The sequence below is a fragment of the Chenopodium quinoa genome, unplaced genomic scaffold (genome assembly GCF_001683475.1).
Source record: "Chenopodium quinoa cultivar QQ74 unplaced genomic scaffold, ASM168347v1, whole genome shotgun sequence".
Classification (NCBI taxonomy): Eukaryota; Viridiplantae; Streptophyta; class Magnoliopsida; order Caryophyllales; family Amaranthaceae; genus Chenopodium; species Chenopodium quinoa.
The window spans coordinates 650,609-677,033 of NW_018742810.1; the positions used below are offsets into that span (position 1 = coordinate 650,609).

A 26,425-nucleotide genomic window follows, 5' to 3' on the forward strand; every position below is an offset into this window, starting at 1 on the left:
TAGTTTTTTATTTGATTAATTATGTTCAAAGTTGTAAATTATCAATTTTTGAAGTGTCCAAAAGTAACTTATGTTTTAAACTTTATCCAAATCATTCAAGTTAATAAAGCAAAAAAAATAATATCCAAACGAATAAAACTGGAAATTTTAAATAGTAATTCTTGATTTAGACAATCTATTAATGTAAACCTATGTTTTAAGTCGAGTTAACTCATAATTCTTCATAATAATAAAAGAGGAAAATTCTATTTAAAAAAGTAAGAGAAAAAATCTACCCAAAAAAAAAAAAAAAAATCCAATAATTGAAAAAGAGTCTGATACGACATCAATGGCTACCCTTGATTGCGGGGGTCCTAGTATATTGGCGAGATGACACTTCAACCTGTTTTGTTTGAGACATCAGATTATGTATGTGTCATCCATTAATGGATTTAAGACACTTCTACTTTCGCTACCATTTCTACTTTCACTACCATTTCTACTTTCATTTTTCCTTTTCTTTTTTTTTTTAGCATTTTATTTTTCTACCCAATTTTATTATTTTTTTTGTGGTCTAGGAAATTCGGCGTTGGCAAGCGAATCTGGATACGTATTGCCGCCCCTCGAAAACTTATAACTACCCTTTTCTTCCCTAGTTTGGCAACAATACTATTGAGAGTATTCACAATTTTGATTGAATAAAGATTGGATTTTTTTTTTTTCATTATTAATTGATTTTTTGGAGTAAAATATAATTTCAGAAACCCATTTCCCCCCTAATTTTTAACCATTTTGAAGATCACAAGCTAAAGATTGTTTTTGTTCTTCTAAATTTCCCACTTACCTCTTTCCTCTGGTATGATTTCTTCTTTCTCTACTTTTTACTGAATTTATGGAATTTGATATATTTTCTTATCTGGGGTTTTCTTGTTTTTCAATATTTTGATTTGGGTTATTGTGATTTTGGAGTTGGATGAAGTAGTTGATAATGTATTGCTACTGCATTTGATTGTGAGTTCAATTTAGGGTTGGCTTTGTTTGAATTGGAGCTGTTGGGAGAAGCATTATTGCTATATTTTTTTAAAATTTTTTTGGTGTATTATTATGGCTCTTAAAGTTGTACTTGTATATGATTGCTAAATGATAATATCTGTTCTAATCAGCTCTGGGGTAGCCAGTTTTGGCCAACTTTTGAGGTTTGATTGTGATTGTCTGAATGAAACATTTTACTGAAGTTTCCTTTACTTGCTACTTGTGAACTTTGAAGAGTGGACAATATGTGATTTTTTGAAGGAGAGTTTAATGAAAACAACTGCCTTGTATATGTCATGGATTGTGATGGTTGTAATCATGGTTTTGGTGGAGTGAGAGAGCTGGCTAATGCCCTTGTGAGGTTGCTTTTACGCGAACCAAGCTGTGCTTTTCTTGATAGAGGTTATACCCTTGTAAGATAGGTTGTATGAGGTTAATCGATGCTTTCCCAATGAAGAATTTGATGAATTGCACAAGTAATGGCAACATAGTTCCTCCTGAGAGTAGTTTTCAACTTTTTATTTAAAAAATTAGGAAGGAATCAATGCTATCTTAGGACCAAGGACTAAGGACTTGTCGTTTCTTTCTTTTTAGGAGAAAAGAAAGGAATGGGATCCAGATTTCAAAGATATTTTACCAGGTTGATCATGGGACATCAATTGGTGCTTGAGCTTGATGTTATTCTCTTCTTTTTATTATCTCAAATTTTATTTTTGTTCAGTTAGAATGTAGCGTTAACTGTATTACACGGCTTAGGCTTTCAATGTTTTTCTTATTCCATGTGTATCTATCTATAAAAGACCATATTGACTTAATTTCGCGCTGTATAACACACCTCTGCTAGTCTCTTGGCTTCTTTGTTTTTCTGAATTGGTTAGCTGATAATGACTTCTGGAGCTTTAAAACTTTTATATATTACAAAATCTTCTGTTGATTATAATCTATTTGTTTTTTCAGAGAATGCTCTGATGAGGCTGATCTGTTGTGGTATAAGTATTGTAACATTGAGGTGTGTATCGTGATGAGTGACTTAGCTCTACTGGCACTGTAAAGTCCTCTGTGGAGGCAATGGTTGCTAATGATCTAGAAGAGATCGAGATGGATAGTTCAGATTCTCCATTGAAGCAGGAGGACTGCCCTAAGTTGGCTTCGCCAGTCATTTACGATTCGGTGAGAAGTCAGTTGCAGGGGACTACAGAACATGATTGTACAGACACAATAGGAAGCAATGATTCAGAGCAATTTGGAATGAGAATTTCAGGGTTGGAGTTGTCTTATGCTGCCAATGCTGGCCCCCAGTCACCTGCACAAACAGGCCATGTAGGTAATAATTTAAAATTCGAAAATAACAAGGACCATGTCTTAGATATATCCAATTTTTCTAGTAGTAAAGATGCGGATTTGAAGAAGGGTCACTGGCCACACTTGTCTCAGATGGTAGCTGGCCCTAGGAATACAATACCTCGAAGAGATTCACTTTCAAGAGCTAAGGATAAGCTTATGGTTAGCATCAAAGAGAACTCCAGGAAAGGTGATATTGATGCGTGGAATATGAGGCATCTGAAGATCAAACACGTTGATGAGACAGGAAGAGTGTGCTCGGATGTATTGCATGGGAAGAATCTCAATACCGAAAGTGCATTGCTTCCTCAGGATGCTAGGTTGAGAATTTTATCCACATCTAGTTTCTCACATTTTTTTGGGAAGAAAACTGCTAAGGGTAAAGGGGTCATTGATGGGCGGCTAGGAGATGAAATCAATCTGGACAATGATGGGCTTGATGGCAATTTTGAGAGTTATGGAAGGAGGTTAGCTACATCAGGCATGACTTCTGAAGACCAAATGCAGCCCTTGCTACGTTGCAGCAGTGGGATTGTAAACCATGATGGAGTTGACCTGAGAGAATGGCTTAAGCGTGGTCATCGTGTGAAGAACAAAGCTGAAAGCCTTAATTTTTTCAAGCAAATTGCTGAGCTTGTAAATTCAGCACACTCTCAAGGTGGTGTCCTACAACAATTGCGGCCATCATATCTTGTTATAACTCCATCAAATGAGCTAAATTACATTGGCTCATCAACCCAGATGGACTTGCATGTTCCTAAATCCTTTGCTGGTTGCAAGAAAAGGCTCCCAGAAGAAGATATCAGTGCTTTCTGTGCCTCTGATCTGAAGCAACAGAAAGTCCTGAAAGTCCATAATCATGCATTTTCAGCCTCCTTAGTAACTGGGGTTAAGACTGCTACAGTTCGAGAAACCAAATATGATATAGGTAGCTCATCTGTTTCTTATTATCCCAACAACAAGACTTTGAGCATGATGAGCCATGGGGTTACTGGGTTGGAGAAGTCTCCTCTGACAAACCTCCAGCTGGAGGAGAAGTGGTATACTTGTCCTGAAGAGTTTGATGAGAAAGATTGTAAAGTTTCTTCAAATATTTATAATCTTGGAGTGCTGCTTTTTGAGGTGAGGAAACACAGAAATTATTACGTCACTCATTTGCATTTCAAAGAGCAATTTTTTGTGTGTGTTTTTTCTTTTCCTTTTAAAAACCTCTATTCCGTACTAAATTAAATGGGTAAAAAGATGGATATGTTTTGTTTAGCCTTACCAAGTGTGGATAATCACTTGGTCCTTTTCTTTCAACTGTTTTAATCACTCTAGGTCCTCTTCTACTATTTTCTTTTATTTCTTGCAGTAACTAGTCATATACGAAGTATGTTGTATGATTTACAAATTCAAGTGCATTATAGCCATGTCTTGCCCTCCTCTATTATAGTTACATTAGTCAAATCACACGTTGTATAACATTTTGTCTATGTATGACTCTTTTCTAATTAAGAGCCTACTGTCTCATCCTTAGAATGAAGCTATGGCGACTGTTGCTTATGATCTAATGGTATAGTGACATTCTAATGGTTTAGTGATATTGGTATTGCTAATAACTCTGATGACCGGTTTGGTAAGTGGCCATAAATGATGATAATGGGAATGAATTTGTATGTAAATTTGTAAAAGAAATTAAGATTTATTACCATGGTAATGCTAGCTCACCCTGAATTGACCATTCTTCTTTAGAAATTTTCATTCCCGCCTAATACCTTTTCCCAAGTGGTAATGGATGGTAATGAAAACATGAAGAAAACACTTTTTCCTATGATGAAATTGCATTACCATGGGATTAACACTTAAAATTCATTCCCATTACCACCGTTTATTACCTGCTACCAAACAGGCCGTGAATAAATTAATTATGAATCACCCCCATATTCTAAGGCTTTATGCTTTTCTGAATGATTCATTGTTGTTATATACTTAATTTGGACTCTTAAACTGATCTAGTCAAATAGCAATGTTTTTTTTACCTTTCATTCAATGTTTAATCACCATGCAGCTCACCATATTCCCTCAGATGTCTTGTAGTTGAAGCCTGTGATTCATCACCAAGAATTGATGACCTACACTACTTTTACCGCGTTAAATACCCTATATGATGCTAATCTGATATATGGAAGCTTAGAGATTGGTTTCATCCCCCTTTTCCCCTTGGCCCAAGAAAAAAAAAAAAAAAAAAAAAAAAAAAAAAGAACTATGTCATACCCATATGGGTTTGATTGTCCTAGGGGAATAGGGAAAGTATTTTGGGGCAGGGGTATCATTATAAAATAATGTTTTATGGAGCTTCATGCCTCAATTAATCAAACTAGAGTAACTTTGTGAAAGTGGTACTGAACTTCACTCAACTTCACCTTCCCTTGCCTCATGAAATGCCCCTTTAGTTCCCCAAAATAATAATGTATAAATAACAGCAGAACATCTCCACCTGAAACACGTCATTGCATATCTGTAAATTTCTGCGTCTTAAGATCTTGGCTGTTGTGATAGAGGAGAGAAGATTGTTTTCATATTAGTTACAGTTTTTTTTTTTGGCTATGTGATCTTATTGAATTTCTTCTCTCTCAACAGTTGCTTTGCTCATTTGATTCGTTGGATTCTCATTGTGCTGCAATGTTTGACTTGCAACATCGGATTCTTCCACCATTTTTTTTGTCTGAAAACCCAAAAGAAGCTGGATTTTGTCTTTGGCTCATCCATCCTAATCCATCATCTCGTCCAACAATAAGGTATCCCATTATTAACCCCCTTGTTTTTATTCTGAACAAAGGTTGGTATTAAAGATAATTGTTTAAATTTTGTATATGTAAGTTGAAATCTGGATTGCAGTACGTTAACATTTTATGCCATTGAGCTTATGTTGAACATTTACATATATATGTTGTCTGTAATTTGTAAGTAATAGGCTAGTTCACCAACTTTGACCATTAATTTTTCAAAATTTATAGTTATTATGTGAAAACATCACTAGATTTACCATGTGTAAGATTATCATTCTATAGTTATCTTTACAGTTGTCCACCAAAAAAGTCACCTTTGCATTTGTGAATTGTGATTGACAAGATTGTCACGAAATCATGTTGTTGGGCTATTATTATTGGACGGAAGGAGTAGTAGGAGTATGATGGCATTTTCAGCTATATGTTCTGATATGCAAGTCATGTAATTGCTTCCTAAAAATTGCATATAGTACTTCTTTTGGAATTGAGAAGTTCAATCCTAATTAGTGTGTGTGAGTGTGTGTGTGTGTGTGTGTGTGTGTGTGTGTGTGTGTGTGTGTGTGACTAACTTGATGCTTTTGTGTTCATCTTGTATGCTATGGACTTATGGTGTAATATGTACCAATTGTCTGACTAATTTTTCTTTTGTTGTTGATGACTAACTTGATGCTTTTGTGTTCATCTTGTATGCTATGGACTTATGGTGTAATATGTACCATTTGTTTGACTAATTTTTCTTTTGTAACAGGGAGGTACTTCACTCTGACCTTTTTTGCGGATCCCAAGAGTTGAATGTTAGTGATGAATTGGCAGTGTTTACTGATGATGTTAATATGGCTGAGTCAGAGCTTCTGCTGGATTTTATAGTTTCTCTAAAAGAGAAGAAGCAGGACCATGCAATGAAATTAGTTGAAGATATTAGATGCATAGAAACTGATATAAAAGGGTTATTGGGGAAGCCTTCTTCTAGAGCATCCCCACTTTGTGCTAAAAGAGACTACAATCTTCAAGATTTTATCAAGTCTATTACTAGGTCGGGTAGTAATGAGGATAGATTAAGAGATGATATGTCACAGCTTGAGAAGGCTTACTTTTTACTGCGAAACCAAACTACTTCAAAAGCTGGTGCTGGTAGAGAAGATAGAGACTTGTTGAAGAAGAGGGAAACTTGGTCTCAGATGCAAAAACAGAACGATTTGGTAAATATAAATCAGGAATCTGCATGTGGGTTGGATGTATTTTTTGAAGGACTCTGCAAATTTACTTGCTATAGTAAATTTGAGTTGCGTGGAACTCTAAGGAATGGTGATCTTTTAAACTCTGCTAATGTTATATGCTCTCTGAGCTTTGATCGTGATGAAGAATACATTGCTGTAGCTGGAGCATCCAAAAAAATCAAGATATTTGAGTATTCTGCTCTTGCAAATGATACTATTGATATCCACTATCCTGTGATTGAAATAGGAAATAAATCCAAGCTTAGCTGCATTTCATGGAACAGCTACATCCGGAACTATTTGGCTTCAACTGATTATGATGGTGTTGTCCAGGTAGTTACTCTTTGTTTTTTCTTCACTATGCATATATACTTATAAAAGCTAATAAACATCACATGATGTTCAATTTCCATAAATGAAATTCAGGTGTGGGATGCAAGCACTGGTGTGTCATATTCACAGCACACTGAACATCAGAAAAGGGCTTGGTCAATTGACTTCTCACGAATTGACCCAACAATGTATGCCAGTGGAAGTGACGATTGCTCTGTGAAACTCTGGAGTACTAATGAAGTATTACTTCTTATTCCCCCTATTTTTATGTATTGTTTGCTGAATCTGAGAGTATATGTTGCTTCTCTTTGCTAGGAATGTTTAATTTTGACCGTCTTTAACGTTGATAATCTTACTTTTTTGCAGAAAAGATCAACCTGTACCATCTGGAGTCCTGCCAATGTCTGCTGCGTACAATTCTCCCCTTACTCTTCTCATCTATTGATGTTTGGTTCTGCTGACCACAAGATTTATGGCTATGATCTTCGGCACATGAGAATCCCTTGGTGTACATTATCTGGTCATGAGAAGACTGTTAGCTATGTCAAATTCATGGATTCCGGAACACTGGTTTCTGCTTCAACAGACAATACGTTAAAGCTCTGGGATCTTAACAAAACAAGTTTATCTGGCATGTCCTCAGATGCTTGTCATTTAACCTTTAGTGGTCATACTAATAAGAAGGTTTCCGCACATATTCTTCCCAGTACATTTCTGATTGCCTCAGTCACTTCCTTAGTTTCCTTATTTATTTCTTCTGTCTTTGCAGCATTTTGTAGGCTTGGCTGTTTCGGATGGATACATAGCGTGTGGTTCAGAAAGCAATGAGGTATGTTAGTTTTAAGTACTTGGTGCCGTTTGATCTTTGATATACTTCCTCCGTTCCAAATTAGATGACACATTTTGACTTTTGACATTATTCATAACTTTGCTTTGACTAACATTTGTGAAATATAGATATATAATAAAAATAAAAAAAAACAGTCATGTGGGATCTTGTTAGATTCGTTTCAATATGTACTTAATTAAAATTTAATTTTTAGTATTTTTACGATAGTATAATTTAAGATATATTTGATTGAATTTTTGCATTGGCAAACGTGATAAAAGAAACGTGTCATCTAATTTGGAACGGTGGAAATACATTTTATATCATCTTTATTGATACGCATTATAACAGTGATCTTTATATCCGTTGCTCTAAATTTTCGTACTTCCTAATTGATGAAATTGCAATTTTGGCTTTGATTTATTGTTGAAATTACTATTGCTCTTTAATGAATGTGGTCAATGAAAATTGACTGATCAACTTTTCTAATTTTGCGGACCACTCCCCATAAAAAGAGTAGCTGCTAGTATCATTGATCATTATTTAGGTTCTGGGTTCTGACATAGAACAATCTCTTCTAGAACAAGCTCATAGACAAAGTCAGTCCATGAGCAGTTCAGCGTTGCTTTATGGGCACAATGGATGAATACAAAACATAATGAAACTTCCTGAGCTTGGAGTTGATTGCTTAGATATGAATCAGAGTACTTTTAGGGTAAGACAGGTGTATGCCTGTATGGTAAGACATGGTTGACTGTTCATATGAAAAAGGATGGCTTTTATATATGCCCTTTCTGCATAGAGTTGATTTAGCAATGTCAACTTTGAATGAGATTCGGGATAGCTTCAACTTTGATAGTCCCATCATATATTCATGTCTTATTCTGGAATTTTCAATAACAAATACATTAAATCTTAGTAGTTGGACTTTTCATATCTCGAGTCAGTATCTTTATGTGTTGAGAGTGATTTTTTTTTTTATTTTTTTTTTTTTGCTTGAATTGGTCTCTCCCTAGATTTTTAATGTTTCTACTTTCATTTGGAAAACTTTGAAGCATCTAAATGATGGATTTCTCTTGGACCTTCTTGCGTCATGTATCCATTGTTGTTCTACTTTAGCATAATGACTCAATATTTCTTTCCCTTGCAGGTTTTCACTTACTACAAATCCTTGCCAATGCCAATCACCTCTTACAAACTTAGTTCCATCAATCCTTTGTCTCAGCATGAGGTTAGGGAGGATGATGGACTTTTTGTATCAAGTGTCTGTTGGAGAAGCAAATCAAACACTGTCCTTGCGGCTAATTCAAGCGGAAGCATAAGGTTATTGCAACTGGTATAATTGATAAAATGCCGAATGCTTCTTCATCAGTGAGTGAATGAGTCCATATTGGGAATATGTTTGCTTGTCAGTGGTGGCATAATTTCTGAATAAATAGCAGCTAACAATTCAAAAGAAGCTTGAGTTGCATTAGACAACCAATGCAAGAGATTCAGTTAAGGTCATAATTATAGCAAGGAGTCAGTAAAGATTAGCGAGGAGATGGGGGAGAAAAGTTGACTTCCTTTGGGTTTGGATGCTATCAGGCTGGAAGGTTTTCCATAAGATGAACTGCTATCCATGACAAGTAAACTAGTGGCTCAAAGGAGATAAAGTAGTGCTCTTGCTGAAGGCTTCCTGTACGTGGCTGAGTTGGGATCCTTTCATCTCAGTTATATAACTGGAAAATTGAGTAGCTATTTGATGTTGAAAGCTTCTCTTTTCAATATCCAATAATATGAAAGGTCTCTTGTCATGTATTTTGATATATCCTTCCAGAACACTGCTTGTTAGGGAGTGCCGTGTTCTTCAAGTTTTGATCCTCTCTCTATTATTTACTGTCTCTGCCTGAGGATCATAAGATAGAAAAGACCTCTCTGGAAGTTGACATAGTAAACACAACATAGAGCTTAACTTACATGTTCTATTGCATATCCACCAAGCAGCTACTTTGAAAAGGATTTAAGATGCTCCAGTAAAATCAGCTGCCTGTTTTGCTATTTGCAAGCACCCACAAGCTGTACCTTAGGTATGTGTGTTGATATGTTCTGTTTCCTACAAGAGACTTTTTTCTTGTTTTTCTATATCTATTCATTTTGAATGTTTATTTATTTATTTTTGAATCGGCAGGTTTCTGGGAAGGTTATAAGATGCTGTATTGAAGCTCTGCTGGGAATTTCACAAATTTGAACTATATATGACTCTAGCAGGTATTTATTTTCTGATTATTCATTTAAAGATTGGGTTTTCTTTTCCTACCTTTTCAAATTATTTTCTTAATATAGCCATAAATACTTTTTATCAAATCTATCTGTCTGCAATCAACATTATCTTAATGTATGGGAAATGTGTAATGTCCATCTTATGGTCGAATATTATTTCTGCCCTGTCTTTATTTACATGGACATTATGTTATGAGATATTGAAATACTCTATATGATTACACAGTAAAAGAATGTCCTAGAAGGTTGCCAATGCCTTGACTGTTGAGCAGATTGCAAGCTTATTTTGCTTTTTACTACTCTTCCCTAGTAGCGGCTATTTTTTGGGCAAAAGAAAGCATATTCTGTTGTTTCAGATACCTTATGCAAGAAGTAATTTGTGTGATTTTTAATTATAATTCAGAAATCAAACATTAAATATTTTTTAATTAAAATCTAAAAGAACTAGTGAAGCTATTTTGAACTACTTTTTTCTTTTCCTACCTAATCTGTGCTTGTTCCTACATATAGAGCTACAGTGTTACCTATGTACTACCTTTTCTATTTACAGTGTGTGTAAATGTATTTTGAGAGCTAAAACAAAAATGAAACCAAAATATATATAAAAAGATATATATTTTTAATAAATAGAAACTAAATTAATATAAGCTTTGGCAACACACAGATTTGGCTGTGTTCTCTTGTTTGTCATAAGATTTTTGGCGGCCTAATAGCTTATTATAGCTCAGAATCTGATGCATGGCCAGACTTCCTCCGGATCTGGGAATTTGCTAGAAGCATGTGGTTATCAGGTGTAAACTGCATACTACGTGAACAGCGTAAAAGTTGAGGTGGTCTTAGAGATTGTCCTTTTTGTGTTCCTGCGATACCAAACAAAATAAATGATTTTCTTTATGTGCTGCCGCAGAAACCTTTGATTTTTGACTCGAGTAAACTCCAAAGTTTTTATATTGATGAAATTCCATCATTAGCTTTTGTCCATTAATAAATCACCATTCCAATGGTTGGACTCTCACTTTTTTTTTATATTACTTCAAAGGATTTTATTTTTAAATTTTAACACTACGTTTATATGTGATGTAATCTATAAGCATCAATTCTTCCTTTCATGTTGTCAAATTTCATGGTCATATTTAATAATAAATCCTTAGATAACGCAACGGTTTAAGCTGATTTATGTTAAATAAGAGTGTTGAGCTCTCTTGTAACTCGAGTTTTAGTTTCGTTTCCTTCTATCTTTGCTTCATTTTCTCCACCCCCCCCCCCCCCCCCCCCCCCCCTTTTTCTCCTTTCTTTCTTTCTGGGTAAGAGTATGGTCCGGTGAATATATGTTTGGGAGAAATTATTGACATATGGTGCTAGGTGTAAGCATACCTGGAAATTTATTTGCTTTTGAATCTGGTAATCTACTATTTAATGAAAGCCTCCTTTTTGTATTATCATCAGGGATTGGATTCTTCCTTTCCGTGATAGATAGAAGAGGATCATCTGCAGTTGTCACATGATCATCTCCAGACATAGAAGCTGCTTCACTGCCAGATTCTGAGGCATCTTTGATATTAGATATACATTTTTCCCTCTCCATGACTCGAAATGCAAACATCTGAAATGGGATTTCTGAAACAGGATATGGCTCATTGCTCATCCAAGAAGAAAATTTCTTTAGAAACCCTGACTCAATATCATAGTAATCAATATAAGGAACAGGGGTATCTGGGTGGCTGTAGTCTGAGTTCATCATGAGGAATCTTTTGATATAACGAAGTATCCTGCAAATGGATGAGAAAGTTGGCCGTTGATCTGGGTCTGTATGCCAACATCTCTTAATAAAATTTGTCATATATTTAGGGCAGTGGTGTGGAAAGAGTGGCCTTTCCCCAACCCTAATGTTTCGACTCATCTTTTCTCCTTGAAGATGGGAGTCTTCAAATGGGACTTTTCCCGTGAGAAGTTCAAAACAGATCATACCAAAGCTATACACATCAGACTTCTTTGTGTACTTTGCATCATCAGTTGCACCTTTTGACTCTTCTTGTTCTGTTAAGACTTCTGGGGCATGCCAGATGAATGATAGTTCCTCACTTGGGTTTGATTTATTCTGAGAGTGCCTTGTCACTGATGATAGACCAAATCTTGTAACTTTTACATGGATAAATCCCTCTGAAGAAATATTTCTGACTTCAGCAAGAATGTTTGAAGGTTTTAAATCTCCATGATATATTTTTTTTGAGTGAAGATACTCCATGCCTCTTGCTATCTGAAGCATTATGTCTAGTGCAACAGGAAGAGCTAGTGGAATGCGCTTCCTCGGGCCATAAAATTCCTTGACATGGATACTAAGATTCCTGCTCATTTGCTCTGTGACCAAGAAACACTCTTTCTTTTCATCATCCATGAAACCACAAAGAAACTGTAGTATATTTGGGTGGGAAAGCGATAATAGTTGAGATAATTCCGGAATTAAAGGCTCTATGTCTCCTTTGATCTGTCGAAGAACAAAGGTTTCACCCAACCAAAAGATTTCTTTGTATTCGCCTCCATTTCCCAGCCTCTTTCTCACTTGGTAGTCTTTTGAATTCAGCAAGAGTGAGCATGGTAAGAGCTTTCCATTCAAGGACCCTGCCTCATCCAGATTCTTCAAGAGAAGATTCATGAGCTGTTGACCGTACTTTGTTGATCCAGGACTTTCAGGTATTCTTTTTTGCTGGATTTTATCTAGTAAAATCCATCGATCTTCCTTCCAAACTTCATCAATCTGATTGCAGATTTCTTCAGTAACCACATATTGTTTCCCTAATTTCCATCGAAAAAGCTTTAGGTCATTCCATTCATTTTGATATTTCCTTGACCACACGAGTCTCCTTTTATTGATCTGATCATCATCCCAGCTGGATAATTCTCCGGCTGTTTCTATTGCTTCAATAACAATCGGAATGCAGCAAAGAAGGTTATGAATATGGAATTCTATACAGTCTCGATTTTGGTATAATGTTATGGCTTTGGCCCACCAATTCTTGCTATCGAAGCAGTTTCTAACGTATGCCTCAGCTTCTCGCAGTATCTTGTAGAGCTCCTTGAAGGGTTGTTCAAGGACTTTCCATTTTTTATGCTTCTCTTCAAATCTTAAGTTGCTTCTCATTTCATCTGCAATTGTCTCATATGCCATGGTAAAAGCATCAAGGAGAAAACAGCATTGCCTTTTATTGATTTGAATGTGATGTTGGAATACCATCAACGCCTTCAGACTCCCTAGAACTTCACCAACCTGCCGGAATTGCTCCATTCCTAGATTTTTATGATTTCAACAGGCTGATAATATGTATGAATTTTGTGTTAGCATGAATTGGGTCTGTGATGTTGGAACTTGAATAGAGTTATTTATAGTTAGACGTTCCTAGGTATTGAAAAGATGATATACCCTTGTATCTTATTACTATAATTTGACAGATGTTTGTGATGATATCGTGTCTGTCAAACTGGCTTCGAATGAATTGAATGAAATTTTAAAAAATCAGCCAAACTGCTGAATATACATGTATACAAGCTTCCTGTATCTCTTACCAACTTTCTACTGAAACAGGTAAAGATGAATTGGCCTTGGAAGAGTTGCAACTGTCTTTCCCAGAATATATAACAGGAAGATTATAAACCAGAATTTGTCAGTTAAAGCTACCTGGGTTTCATGCAGATACAAAATTGAAGCTATCTGTATAATTTCTTTCTTCCAAATTTTGGATCTTTCCTCTGATTCTAATTTTAGCAATGCACCAACTGCCCTCAACCTTGTTGCTGCTTTCATTGCTGAATTTCAGCCAAAGACATGGATAGAAAATAGTTTCTATATATACCTTTCTAACTTGCGTTTTTATGAACCATATTTGTTCATTTTTTATGATAACAAATTCTAGGAGGACGATGTTAAAGTTAGCATTAGTAGGGTCGAAGACCTTCGATAATTCATTTCAAGCTCAAATTGTAGAATACCAAATATGCAATCCATATACGTTAAAAACATGTATTCGTAAATATATATACAATATTAATTGTTTTTTTTTAAAATTTTGTGATTTGAATCGAAGTTATTGCTCTCATGTTAGTTATTCAATCTAGCATTGTTAAAGACCTTTGTAAATGTATGCTTATTAATATTGGTACTCACCCCTTAACACACAAATTAAGGATAGGTTCAATTTAACTTATTTAAACAAATAATTATTGATTTCAAAAATAATCTGACCACATCTATTTGTTTGCATTTGCTTAACGTTAGAATTCTTTAATTTTGCAAATGAAAAAAAAAATTGTATGAAAATTTCATACTCCATTAATAAAAAGTACGCATTAATATGAAATATTTGAATATGAAAACTCTTTTAATAATTTCTTCGCTCAGAATTCGTGTACAAATATGGTTAGAGTTTAATTGACTTATAAAATCAGATCCAAATTCGATCGGGTCATTCGAATTGAAGATAGGCTAAAAGTCAGATTTTGCAATGATGGAAGTGATGTGGAAAGGTTAGCGGTGAACTGGTGGTTATAACTAAAAGAAGAAACATCAAGGCCCCAAACCAAGTTTTGTGGCCCGTAATTTTCAATATATGCTGATTTTGCGATTTAGATGTCGGGCTGTATTATTTTAAGAAGAAAAAATTGTACTCAAAATTGATTGGTGGTCTGTCATATTCATACATATTGATGTTGATCGCCTTGGGTTGAGCAACTCCAATTCTCCAAGCCTTTGCCCCTTTATTTTTTAACAGGAATTGAATTATTTAAGTGTTCAATATGTAAGTAGATTATGATCTCATTGGGTTGAGCAACTCCAAAAGATGAGACCTATTACTTAATGGAGGGTGAGCACGACAATTCTACGTGATTCACTAACAATAAACAGTGTAAAAAGATTTAAATTATGAAGTATAATACAGTATGCTCCATTTATAAAGAAAAAATTGAAATACCACTCGTTATAGAAGAAATGACACGTTATTTTATATATGTATAAATAAATAGGGGAGATAATGGAACATTTGAGTTAGTTTTATAATATATAGCTATATAATAAATTTTTAATTTGAGTCTCTAAAATGTAAAAGTAAATCTTGAAATCTCATCATGAAAGGTTAAAAATAAAAAGAAATTACAAATAGTTTATAATACTCAAATTGAGTCTCATCAATCAAGATTTATAGTCAATCACTCTCATCGGCATATATTATGAAATGAAAGAAATAATAAACTAGTAAAAGAATTTCCATTTGTATATTTATTTTCCTAAATCACCAATAAAAAAAAATGAAGTATATAATAGGTATAGCACTAGTTGACTTGGTGACCAATCTGACCATAGCAAGTTCCAAGCGACAGATTAAACATCTACTATTACTCAACCACCAATACAATGTTTAGATCATCTTAGCACCACAAACTTTCTAAACAATGCTAACTAATAATTATTGAACATCCATAGACTTAATTTATTATTTTATTTGATCTTGATCCATAGTTTAGTTTATTTTAATACAATTGTTAAGGTTGTCTCAACTCCATAAGTCATTCGTGTTATTAATTATATGTTTTTATACTTTTACTTTACCTAATAACAACATTAAAGTAATATCCGTGATATTCCTAACGCGAAAATAAAAATCTTTCTATGCAACAAAGTTTACTAACCTCTCAAAAGTTAGGTAGGAAATATAAATTTCTTCCCCAAGGGGTGTATCACTCAATTTAGTTGGACAGATGGACACCAAAAATCACGAGCCTTGGTATCTCCACAAGATATCAATTGTAGGGCAAGATAACATAATGTCCACAAAAAACATACACAAATTGGCTATATAAACTAGATCATATTTCATGCATGTAAATTATACTAGAAGAGAGATCTAGTGTAAGGCTAGTAAAGGAGAAAGAAAATATATACAATATGGAGCAAGTAGCAACTAGGCAACAACATAGTAATAGTGTAAATGGGCAGCAAGGAGGGCAGCAATGGCAGGTGCATTTCTTTCAAATGCCAGTCCATTACCCCAAGTATAGTCGAGCCAACTACGAAACCATGCCTGAATGGAGGCTTGATTGCTTGCTTACTCAGTATGGACTGCCTGTTTCGGGTGATTTAGCTCACAAGAGAAAGTTTGCCATGGGTGCTTTCCTGTGGTAGATTCCGTCCCTAATAATTAGTGTCCGTGTTTGTGTTCGTGTTCATGTTTGTGTATCTTTCATGTTCTCCTTGAGTCATTTGAAATCTGGTTTGATGATTTACTCAGCAGTAGAGTAAAATTTCATCCTTGTACCACGTTTGAGTCGATGTTGGTTATGTTACTAGCAATTTTCCAAATCTAGAGAGAATGGTAAATGAATTTGCAATTACTATTTAAATAATGTGTGCTAGCTGCTAGCTATTATATGTTTCTTACCAGCCGTTATTGATCGGAAACACGCACCTTAGCTTAACTTTTGGACTTGTAAACATGGCATATTGCCATGCCTAGGCCGCTATGCAACTGTATTGTGGATGGATCTCGTGATATATATGTGCCTTTTTTAGGTGCATATTAGTTTAATCCCATGCGTTGCACAGATTAAGTAGTTATTATATGTTTAAATAATTGTCAATTTTATCTTAAAAAAAAAGTGTAATCATAATCTCATTAATTAATGTATTTATTTATTAGTTTTGAAATATAGGAGGAAAAAAAAAAGAGGAAAAAAAGGATGATGTCAAAAATAGTTTAGGCGGGAAATTTTTTAATAAGAAATTGACATGTGTCATGTTTTGTTCTAGTATTAGTTAATAGATAAGTTAAATGTACAATAAATTAAATTAGTAGCAAAATCAATATGTCATTTAAATGTGATACATGGAGTATTAAATTATTAATTATGAGCACGTATAAGCTTTTGGGCCTTTTGGCTTAATGCAAATTAAGTTAGAGCAACCCTAATGTGATTGGTACGCCAAAAAAAGACATATGAAAAATTGTTGTTAATAATACATAATTCATTCATCGTCTATGTTATAAGTAAGCTAAACATAATCTCCCATTTTTCTTACCTTAAAAAAAAAAAAAAAAAAAAAAAAAGTTGTTACAAATAAGCTGACAATGGTGTAGAGTTTACTATGTTCAAAGTAAAAATCGTCCTTACCTCTTTAAGGGAAAATTAACTACTAGTATAAAATTTTTCTTAGGTAAACTATAAAACAATCATTCACTAATACATTTTATTAATAAATAATTACAAGTACACTATAACATTCCGAGGTAACTAAAACGAGAAATAAAACCAATTAACACCGATTAACCTGGCCAAATAAGTCAATTATCGTCGACATACATTATATAACTAACTCAACATTGAACGAGATTAAACTACAGAGTATTATGGAGTATTTCGCTCACACATTTTCCAACTTTTACCTTTAGTAAGCCAAATAAATCAATTATCGTCGACATACATTATTTAACTAACTCAACATTGAACGAGATTAAACTACAGAGTATTGTGGAGTATTTCGCTCACACATTTTTCAACTTTACCTTTAGTATATACTCCCTCCGTTTCATAATGTTAGTTCTATGTGGAATCAATCACATAAAATCAGAAAAGAAAAATATTTGAAATCTAACATTAAAGTACAAAATAATTCATAATTAGTTTACCTTATTTAAGTTTTTTAATTTTTTTTTTGGAAAGCATAAGTCATAATGCATAATTCAAGATAGAAATTTCGTTACTTAGAATCATGTCATTAATCCACATCCAATTAATTCCAAAAAAATTAACTTAAATATATAACATATTTAATATGGGTAGATTTTTTTAAACGCCCCAAATAATATATGAGACTAACATCATAAAACGGAGGGAGTACGATTTTAAGTAAATCACAGACGATGTTTAGCAATAAAAATAAACCAAGCTTGAGTAACAGTAACGCTGATTAGTCACAAAATTGGCAATGATTACTCCCTGTTGTTTATGTTCACTCACCCCCATCACTCTCATCATTATTTTCTTTGGTTTCCCTCTCTTTTCAAAAGCTCTTCCGCGCCAGAGAGAGAGAGTAAAGTGAGAGTGAGACACTAAACCAAACCCCCCAAAAAACCCTAGATATTTTCCGGCCAAAAATGCCTCGAGAAATCATCACTCTTCAAGTCGGACAATGTGGAAATCAAATTGGCATGGAGTTCTGGAAACAGCTTTGTCTTGAACACGGTATCAGTAAAGATGGCATTCTCGAAGATTTCGCTACTCAGGTTTTCCCCCTTTTTTTTAATTTGATTTTTATATTTTTCCCCATTTTCTTTTATTTTTAGGGTTTTTGTTGATTGAAATGAGAAATTGATTTTATATGTTTGTAATTTTCATGAGATGAGAGGAAATTATTGGGTTTTGTTGATTTTTTCTGCCTTTGATCTCTTCTTTTGTTGTTGAATTTAGACAATTGAATATCATTTTTGATTTGATTTACTAGAAAATGTTTGTGTTTAGTTAATGGATATTTCTATATTTAGCTGTTAAAGTTAGGGTTTATGGGAATTGCATTTTTAAAGATATAATTTAAGAATGGGGTATTGTAATTGGGAACTTGACAGGCTTATGTTGGTGCTTATCATGTTTATCAATTAACAACCACCAAAGCCTTAATCCCAATACGACGGGGTCGGATGCATGAACCCTTTTTTTTAATTGGAGTGTGCTTTCAGCATTTGTGTCAAATATTTATGTGTAGCTAAAGGCGCTGCTATTTCTTGGGTAATAGTGTATGGTAGACCTATTCTTGGTCCATTTGCCCATATTAGGAGTGGATTAGAGCAGCGCATAATATTGCCAGGATGTGAGTCATTTGACCATAAAATGAAACAAAATAAGGTGTTGAAGGTTATGTTCATTTACAGCCATGGATACTGGAAGTGAAATGAGAACTTTAATTATTATTGATAGTGACTTGGTGTATTTTAATCAGTATTCCCGGCAATTAATATTTAGGTGGCCTTTGAATTTTGAACCTTTTTCATGTTTATGCCTAGTGTGTGCCCACCCCAATCGGTAAGTTATTCATCATGACTGTTGGTGTTAAAGGGAGAACTGCGAGGAGCCAACCCTTGTATAGAAACTAATCATTCTTTTATTTTTGACGGGCTTGTGTAAGTGATTAAGTCCTACTTTGAAAATTGTGGTGAAGTGCTTTAATTTGTAAATTTATTGAGCTTATGTTCTATTCCACCCATCTGCCAAGTGATTTTGGGAGAGAACCTCACTATATGATATTCTGTTTGGACTTGTTGCACAATATGAAGGTATCATTGGATGCTGTGATTATTTGAGTATGTCGGTGATATGCCACAACTCTTGGCTCATAGAAGTGCTCTGTATAGGATTATTAGGATAGGTTGTAGGTGTTTTGTGATGCCTCTTTTGATCAAGGAAGAGTATGCAGGTTAATTTCCGAGTGTAGTAGTTTATTGGGTATTTGGGGTGTATGTATACGTCATGATGGTAAAGCAGTGAACTGCTCTAATACTTCACCCTTTTGCCCTATTTGGCTTGTTACACCTCCCCTGCTTCTTCCCAGTATGTTTTGGCCCTGCAACTTATTATCTCTATCACTATATAGTCTATGTTTTTACATTTCTGTTTGAACCATTTTAATTGTCATTCATCAATGCATGCATTTTAATTATTGTTGTTGGTCTGCAGTTTATTCAACTTTGATTAATATACAGTTTTGTTTTACTAATTATATATTTATTTGTTTTTATTTTTTTTTAATGTCTGTTGTGTCTTGTGTATAGTTTTTTAAGAAAATTGTGTGCTGTTTGCATGGATTATCTGCAGGGAGGCGACAGGAAAGATGTGTTTTTCTACCAAGCTGATGACCAGCACTACATACCACGAGCATTACTTATTGATTTGGAGCCTAGAGTAATTAATGGTATACAAAATAGTGAATACCGGAATCTCTACAATCATGAAAATGTTTTCGTTGCAGATCATGGAGGAGGTGCTGGAAACAACTGGGCCAGTGGATACCACCAGGTATATCTCTGATGTAAATCTCATTTATAATCATTCTGTACTATTGATTTCAAGCTACTTGTTTAAGGTTATCCATTTTTTTGGGCTTAAATTTTTCTCCGGTCTTTTTAATATATCCTGTCCTATCTTCTTGTATGAAAGCTTTGTGGATATACTGTTGTCTTTAGTAAACAAAACCGACATCCTCAATGATCAATTGGGTTGGGTTGGGTTGGGGACAGGACATCTTGCTCATATTCAGGGATATTGTAAATCACATAAAGTGTTTCATTCAAAGCTTGAATCCATAATTGTCAAAACTGACACCATTACATATCATCTTTCCGAGTGAAGGGTGGTATATATGATTGCCTCTATTACTATACATAAATGTTCTTAGCTGGTTGGCATACTAAAGGTCAGTCTGAGTGATCAAGAGGCAAATAATTATGGCTTTTAGTTCAATTGAACAAGGGGATGTGCAAAGTAATGTGAATGATGTGGGTTAGTGTATTGGTCTTCTGTATGTTGATATTGGATTGGTGCTACATTTGATGTAGACTTTTTGCACATTCAGGGGAAGAATGTTGAAGAGGACATCATGGACATGATCGATAGAGAAGCAGATGGAAGTGATAGTCTTGAAGGCTTTGTTTTATGCCATTCGATTGCTGGAGGAACAGGGTCAGGTCAGAAATATTCTAATTGTGCACCTGTAGAATATGTTGCTTTCTTCTGCCTGCTGGATCGTTAATATAGAAGTGGGGGTGTTGTATATATTTTTCTGGGTTCCTTTGAAGGCATTGAAGCCTTAAATAAATATACTTGTGAATGGGAATAGAATAAGCTCATTAAGGTTTAAAGCAATGGAGTATTGAGCATTGATGTGCCTTAAAATTGCATGAAGTGTGGCTGGAATTAGATTTATGATGTGCATGGCATTGTGTGACCTAAACTCATTTGCACCTTTTTTTTTACAGGTATGGGTTCGTATCTGCTGGAAACCCTGAATGACCGCTACAGCAAAAAACTAGTTCAGACTTATAGTGTGTTTCCTAATCAGATGGAAACGAGTGATGTTGTGGTGCAGCCGTACAACTCTTTATTGACACTTAAGCGTCTGACCCTCAATGCAGACTGTGTTGTTGTTTTGGATAATACTGCATTAAACAGAATTGCAGTGGAACGACTTCATCTATCAAATCCTACTTTCGCTCAGACCAATTCACTGGTATCTACTGTAATGTCTGCCAGCACTACCACATTGCGGTATCCAGGGTATATGAACAATGATTTGGTTGGTCTTCTTGCTTCTTTGATTCCTACACCCAGATGCCATTTTCTTATGACTGGATATACTCCGCTTACGGTTGAACGCCAGGTAATGTCAAGTATATGTGAATGTGATCTTTGTTTTTATTTCCTGGAAATTTATGTCACAAATATAATTTTATGTCTAGGATTAAGAGCTCTGGCTGTTCAATTTATGGCTAACTTTGCTTCTAATTTGTTTCAGGCAAATTTAATTCGAAAAACTACTGTACTAGATGTCATGAGAAGGCTTCTTCAGGCATGTTTTGTTTTGACTATTGTATTATGATTCTATTACAAGTTGTTTATCTCTTCTTTTTCTTTTTCTTTTTTTTTTATTATTATATTTTTTTTTTTTGTAAGAAAATAAAATATTCTATAATCAACAAATATAGTTTATTGTAAATGGTTTAATTGTTACGGTGTTTTATTCTGCAGACTAAGAATATTATGGTTTCTTCTTATGCTCGAACCAAAGAAGCTAGTCAAGCAAAGTATATATCAATCTTAAACATCATTCAAGGGGAAGTGGACCCAACCCAGGTAATAAAAGTTTGGTTGCTGATAATGTAATTTTTCCTGAGTAATTATAAGTCTTTGAGGTTTCCTGATGCATTATTTTTCAGTTGCCTGAGAACTTGTAAAGCCTGCTTATTCAGATATGCACACTTTGTCACTATGGCTCTCACTTAATTCAAACATATGGTGGTGACTATTTATTACGAGTTTACTTTGTAATGTAACAGATCTTCTTAATGTGCCATTAACAATGTATGAAGTGAAAATTTTATCATACACCTCATGGTACACCCGGTCAAAATACAAGAGTTATAAAAACGTGGAATGAACATTGTGTACAACTACAAAGTACACGAGCAAAAAAACAAAAAAATCAAAATCAAAATGATTCTCTCCTTGATTTAAGGGATTGATTTGTTATTTATATTCCTTGATTCATGGAATTGATTTATTATTACATTTTATATTACTTTTGATAAACAAAATTTCATTTTTTGTTAAGAGAGAGAAATTTAGTTTATATAAAAGAGAAACCATGGTAAAATTTGAATTTTGAAGTGATTTAGTGTTATTACGAAGTTGATTATATCGTTTCGATGAATCTTTAAATTGAAAGATGTAATTGACAAATTCGTCGTTGAGAGAAAAGGTATTTTTCAATTTTTTTTAGCTACTTTTCTATTTTGGTGCTATTTAATTTCTAAGGTTGAAGATGATGTTTCTTATATTTTGATAAAAGTTCTTTTATCACTTTTTAATTGGAATGAAATATGTTTATGGAGTTTGATCAATATGTTCTTTGAGTTTAAACTATATGTTATTTACGTTACAAAAAATGTTCTTTAAGGTATATAAATTGGTCATGTTCTTTGGGTATCAATAATACAAATTATGTTCTTTTTAATTGAATAATATGTTATTAAATTTTGAATTTTTAATTTTTAAAATTTAATAATTAAAATTTTGAATTATATTTGTGTGAAAATAATTGTAAATAGAAGAATTATTGATATCTGAATATTTTGAAATGATTTAACATCAATTTTTTGGTAAAAATCAATTAATAATTATCTTTTACCTTTTTTAAATAAACTGTTCTCAGGAAAAAGTACTGTGTTCTTTATATTTCTGTGATATGTTCCTTTACAAATTCATGATGTTCTTTATAACTATATACTATGTTCTTTCTGCTTTAATTCGGGTGTACCATGCGCATGGTACACCCGGGTGTATGGACCAACAATTGTGTATGAAGTTCTTCTTATAGTTGTTTGAAAAGTTTTATCAGGTTGTATTCATTTATTAATCATGGGACTTGGGCAATTTAGCAAGTTTACTAAGTTTTTTGACTTATAGGGGATAAAATTTTAGAACAGAGGGAGTAATACAAGAAGCTATTACTTCAATACTTTGTCTTAGTTTATATTAGGTGGTTACTTTTCATATAAGAGTAAGAACTTGTTCTCTTCAAGTTATTTGAGAAATGTATTACTTATTCTTGTTGTAACCAGACTACATCATACAAGAAGGTGTGTTTATTAGCTATATTGATGTAGGCGTAATAGACTGTAAACTAAACAAAATGTGGCTAATTGAACATTAGCTGAGGATTAGGTGGAGTGTTTAGCAGCATATACATCCGTTCTATAGTATTATTAATGCCGTTGTTCTTATTTAGAATGGACCACTGGAACCTTTTGTGCCAGTTAAGGATAAATGAATGGGGACACCCCCCATTTTTAGTCTATTCTGCTTCCCCAAGTTCATAAAACTGTTCATTTTAATTAATGTCATTTTGAACATAGATCAGACAAGACCCATTACTAGTAGCTGTGATGAAAGAATTGGTGTTATGTAATGGTTTTGAAATATGTTGAGACTTAGGGACTATCGTTTTCTATTTAATTATTGAACTTAGTAGAGGTTTTGCTGCATGGTGCAAGAGGCGTTTTCTCTGAGAAAGTCTAATTGAAGGTTTTAGGCTTCTCTTAAAGCATGTTTCATAACACAGGCGGCTATGAACGAAAAATCTCTATGGGGCATGTGCTCAGATGGAGAAATGTTTTCCGTGCAAACAGATATTATTTCTGCATAGTTCAAACTCAAATAACAAACTGTATATATTGCTATTTTCCAACTGTAAGGTAATCTTTAGAATTACATTAGAATCTGATGTTTGTTTTTTTCTTGATCAGGTTCATGAAAGCTTGCAGCGTATTCGTGAAAGAAAGCTGGTCAATTTCATTGAGTGGGGTCCTGCCAGCATTCAGGTTATTTTTTTACTGGAAAATACATATATAATCAAGGCACTTTGCAATATTCTAATTGGTCTTCTTGTCCTGCAAAATATTCCACTTTCAGGTTGCGCTGTCCAGGAAATCACCATATGTCCAGACAGCACATAGGGTAAACTTTCAGTTTTTACTGAATCTTTTTTTTTTTTGTTTGTTTGTTTCCTCCCATCTTAAGAATCTATGGCTGTCTTTCGTCAAAAAAGAATCTATGGTTGTCTGAAAAAGAGATTTATTTTTATGTCTTTCTAGATTTAAACCATCTTTTGTTGCTCCAGATATGAGCAAGTGTTATAGAAGCTTAATACATTTCCTTGTGTAAGTGATTAAGAGAGAATCTCTCTTTTTATTGTACTTGCTAGGTAAGTGGTCTCATGTTGGCAAGCCACACTAGCATCCGTCATCTCTTTAGCAAGTGCTTAAGTCAGTACGAGAAATTGAGGAAGAAGCAAGCTTTCCTGGACAACTATCGAAAATTTCCAATGTTTGCTGTAAGTATCAGTGGCTTGTCTTTAATGTGATATAAAACCTTTAATTTTTCTTGCATCTTTAGTATTTCCATCATTCCATGGTTATCAGTTTGTCAATATTTTTCATTTGCTTTTGTATCTTGTTTTTTCATCATTTTTCACAATCTGTGCTTCTGCCTTCTTGGGTTGATTTGGAATCTTATTGAACTCAGTTGATAATTGTTGTCTGTCAATAAGGCTTGCTGTAATAACCTCTTTGCCTTTCATTTTCAATACTTTTGTGCTTATGACCAGAATTAGCTTCCTGGATCACGAGTCAGGATTGAACTAAATCCTGGCCATCATCCAGACACTTTTAGGGCATAGGCTTATACTTCTATATCTCTTTCATTACTAGATTCATAATTTCCTTTATGTGCACTTCCTGTATCCGATTTGCATCTGATGTGATATGGAGCTGTCACGTTTTTTTTTGGTTTTTTTTTTTTTTTTCTGATAAATAAATGCCCGTATCTTTGGCAGCCTTATTTATAGGCATTGCTTTGTGTGCACTTGTTCTTTGCTCAGTATGAGGTAGTCATTGTTTAGCTAATTTCTACTTATATAAAACAAAGTTAGCCAGAAGTATGCAATCATCTATTCTGATTCCAAGTTAACCATACCATATTAGTAAGATTTGTTTGACTTTTGATGTAATATCTACAGGACAATGATTTATCTGAATTTGACGAATCAAGAGACATAATTGAGAGTTTGGTGGATGAATACAAGGCATGTGAATCCCCAGATTACATCAAATGGGGAATGGAGGTAATGAAGATTTTGAAATAGCTGTCTGTCCTGTCTGTTGCCCATCATAAATTTATTGATAAACTTGTTTTTCCAGGATCCTGACCACCTTATGACTGGGGAAGGCAGCGGTGCTGGAATGGTAGATCCAAACTTGGCTGTGTGAGGCGGACTGGCTTTACTTTCATAGTTCCATTGTAATCTTCAGTTGATATCTTCTGTTTAGATCAGCTTTATCCGACTTCGATGTGCATAATCTAATTATCAGTTTTTGCCATCATATATGTATAGAAATATAGTACACTTTTGACGTGTGTAGCCTCTCATGGTCTAAACTTTTCTTAATAGTATCCATTTTAAGCCGAGCCCAAGTGCTAGCTGAGCCAAATTGAGACATTTACATGACTCGTGAATGTCAAACCTCCAGCGTAGAGCTTGCATCAATTTGACAGAATTGAAAGTTGATATGGTAATTGTGTTGGCCATAGAGACTACATGACAGCATTTGAGCCTCAGGATCTATATTGGCCATTTGGGTAAAAACTTAGAATGTGACAACGGCCTAACATGACATTTGAGAAGCTCATCCAGAATCCACCTAGTCACACTTTGAACCTGAAAGTCCTGAATGACAGTTGTTGATAAACATCAAGATAGCCACATATGGCTCCTCCGTTTTTTTTTTATTGCATCATAGGGGTTTTGGAGGCAAAATTTGGTAGTGGGAAAAAATAAGAGAGAGAAACGTAAAAATACAAAATTGTCCATATAATGTAAAGATAAAATAAAAAGTAAGTTTGGAAAAGTAAGGCTATGTTGGGTATTTGCAGTATGAATGTAGATAATTTTTGTCCTAAAATGGAAGTGATGCAATATTTGTAAAACTTTCCTAAAAGACAAGTAATGCGATATTAAAAGAACGGAGGAAGTATACAATATTTAAAATGTATTTTATTTGATTAATGGAGGGAAAAGAATGTCAAGGAAAAATAAGTGATGAATTTCTATCGATGATGATTACTTGTCAACCATAAGGGTAAGTTTATCCCAATATCCAAACTTATACATTAAATTCTGTCACGTCAACTTTTCACTAATTTTAAATTATTTTTTATTAATTAGACTCATACTAAAATTTTTCCAATTTAATACATTATTCCAAAACTCACTTCAGACTCACTTACCCTCCTAAAAAAATATTAACACTCGTTATTAAAATATCAATAACTATTTTGAGCTAAAAATAAAA

The 26,425-nt window shown here is 34.0% G+C and overlaps 3 protein-coding genes across 6 annotated transcripts; 2 read left to right on the plus strand and 1 right to left on the minus strand.

Moving 5' to 3' along the window:
* Positions 1–82: 82 nt before the first annotated feature.
* On the plus strand, positions 83–13,636 carry LOC110725180 (protein SUPPRESSOR OF PHYA-105 1-like). Of its 4 annotated transcripts, XM_021904660.1 has the most exons (11): positions 83–835; positions 1,969–2,331; positions 2,446–3,474; positions 4,975–5,132; positions 5,872–6,673; positions 6,767–6,913; positions 7,040–7,357; positions 7,443–7,502; positions 8,653–9,571; positions 9,673–9,752; positions 11,211–11,884. In XM_021904660.1, the coding sequence occupies exons 2-9, from the start codon at positions 2,080–2,082 to the stop codon at positions 8,842–8,844; spliced, it is 2,958 nt and encodes a 985-aa protein (XP_021760352.1). In that variant the 5' UTR covers positions 83–835; positions 1,969–2,079; the 3' UTR covers positions 8,845–9,571; positions 9,673–9,752; positions 11,211–11,884. The 4 variants fall into 4 exon arrangements, with proteins under 4 accessions (XP_021760352.1, XP_021760351.1, XP_021760350.1 ...); XM_021904659.1 differs by lacking the exon at positions 11,211–11,884 and adding an exon at positions 13,345–13,636 and having other exon boundaries at positions 1,969–3,474; XM_021904658.1 differs by having other exon boundaries at positions 1,969–3,474.
* LOC110725065 (light-sensor Protein kinase-like) lies at positions 10,482–13,047 on the minus strand. Its single transcript, XM_021904536.1, has 2 exons — positions 11,139–13,047; positions 10,482–10,624 (listed from the first exon to the last, which is right to left on the minus strand). The coding sequence occupies exons 1-2, from the start codon at positions 13,045–13,047 to the stop codon at positions 10,482–10,484; spliced, it is 2,052 nt and encodes a 683-aa protein (XP_021760228.1).
* A 4,102-nt stretch (positions 13,637–17,738) lies between the features above and the next one.
* Positions 17,739–25,578, plus strand: LOC110725181 (tubulin gamma-1 chain). Its single transcript, XM_021904662.1, has 11 exons — positions 17,739–18,034; positions 19,617–19,817; positions 20,374–20,485; positions 20,777–21,177; positions 21,313–21,366; positions 21,546–21,650; positions 23,822–23,896; positions 23,988–24,032; positions 24,280–24,408; positions 25,093–25,197; positions 25,274–25,578. The coding sequence occupies exons 1-11, from the start codon at positions 17,906–17,908 to the stop codon at positions 25,340–25,342; spliced, it is 1,425 nt and encodes a 474-aa protein (XP_021760354.1). The 5' UTR covers positions 17,739–17,905; the 3' UTR covers positions 25,343–25,578.
* Positions 25,579–26,425: the final 847 nt, after the last annotated feature.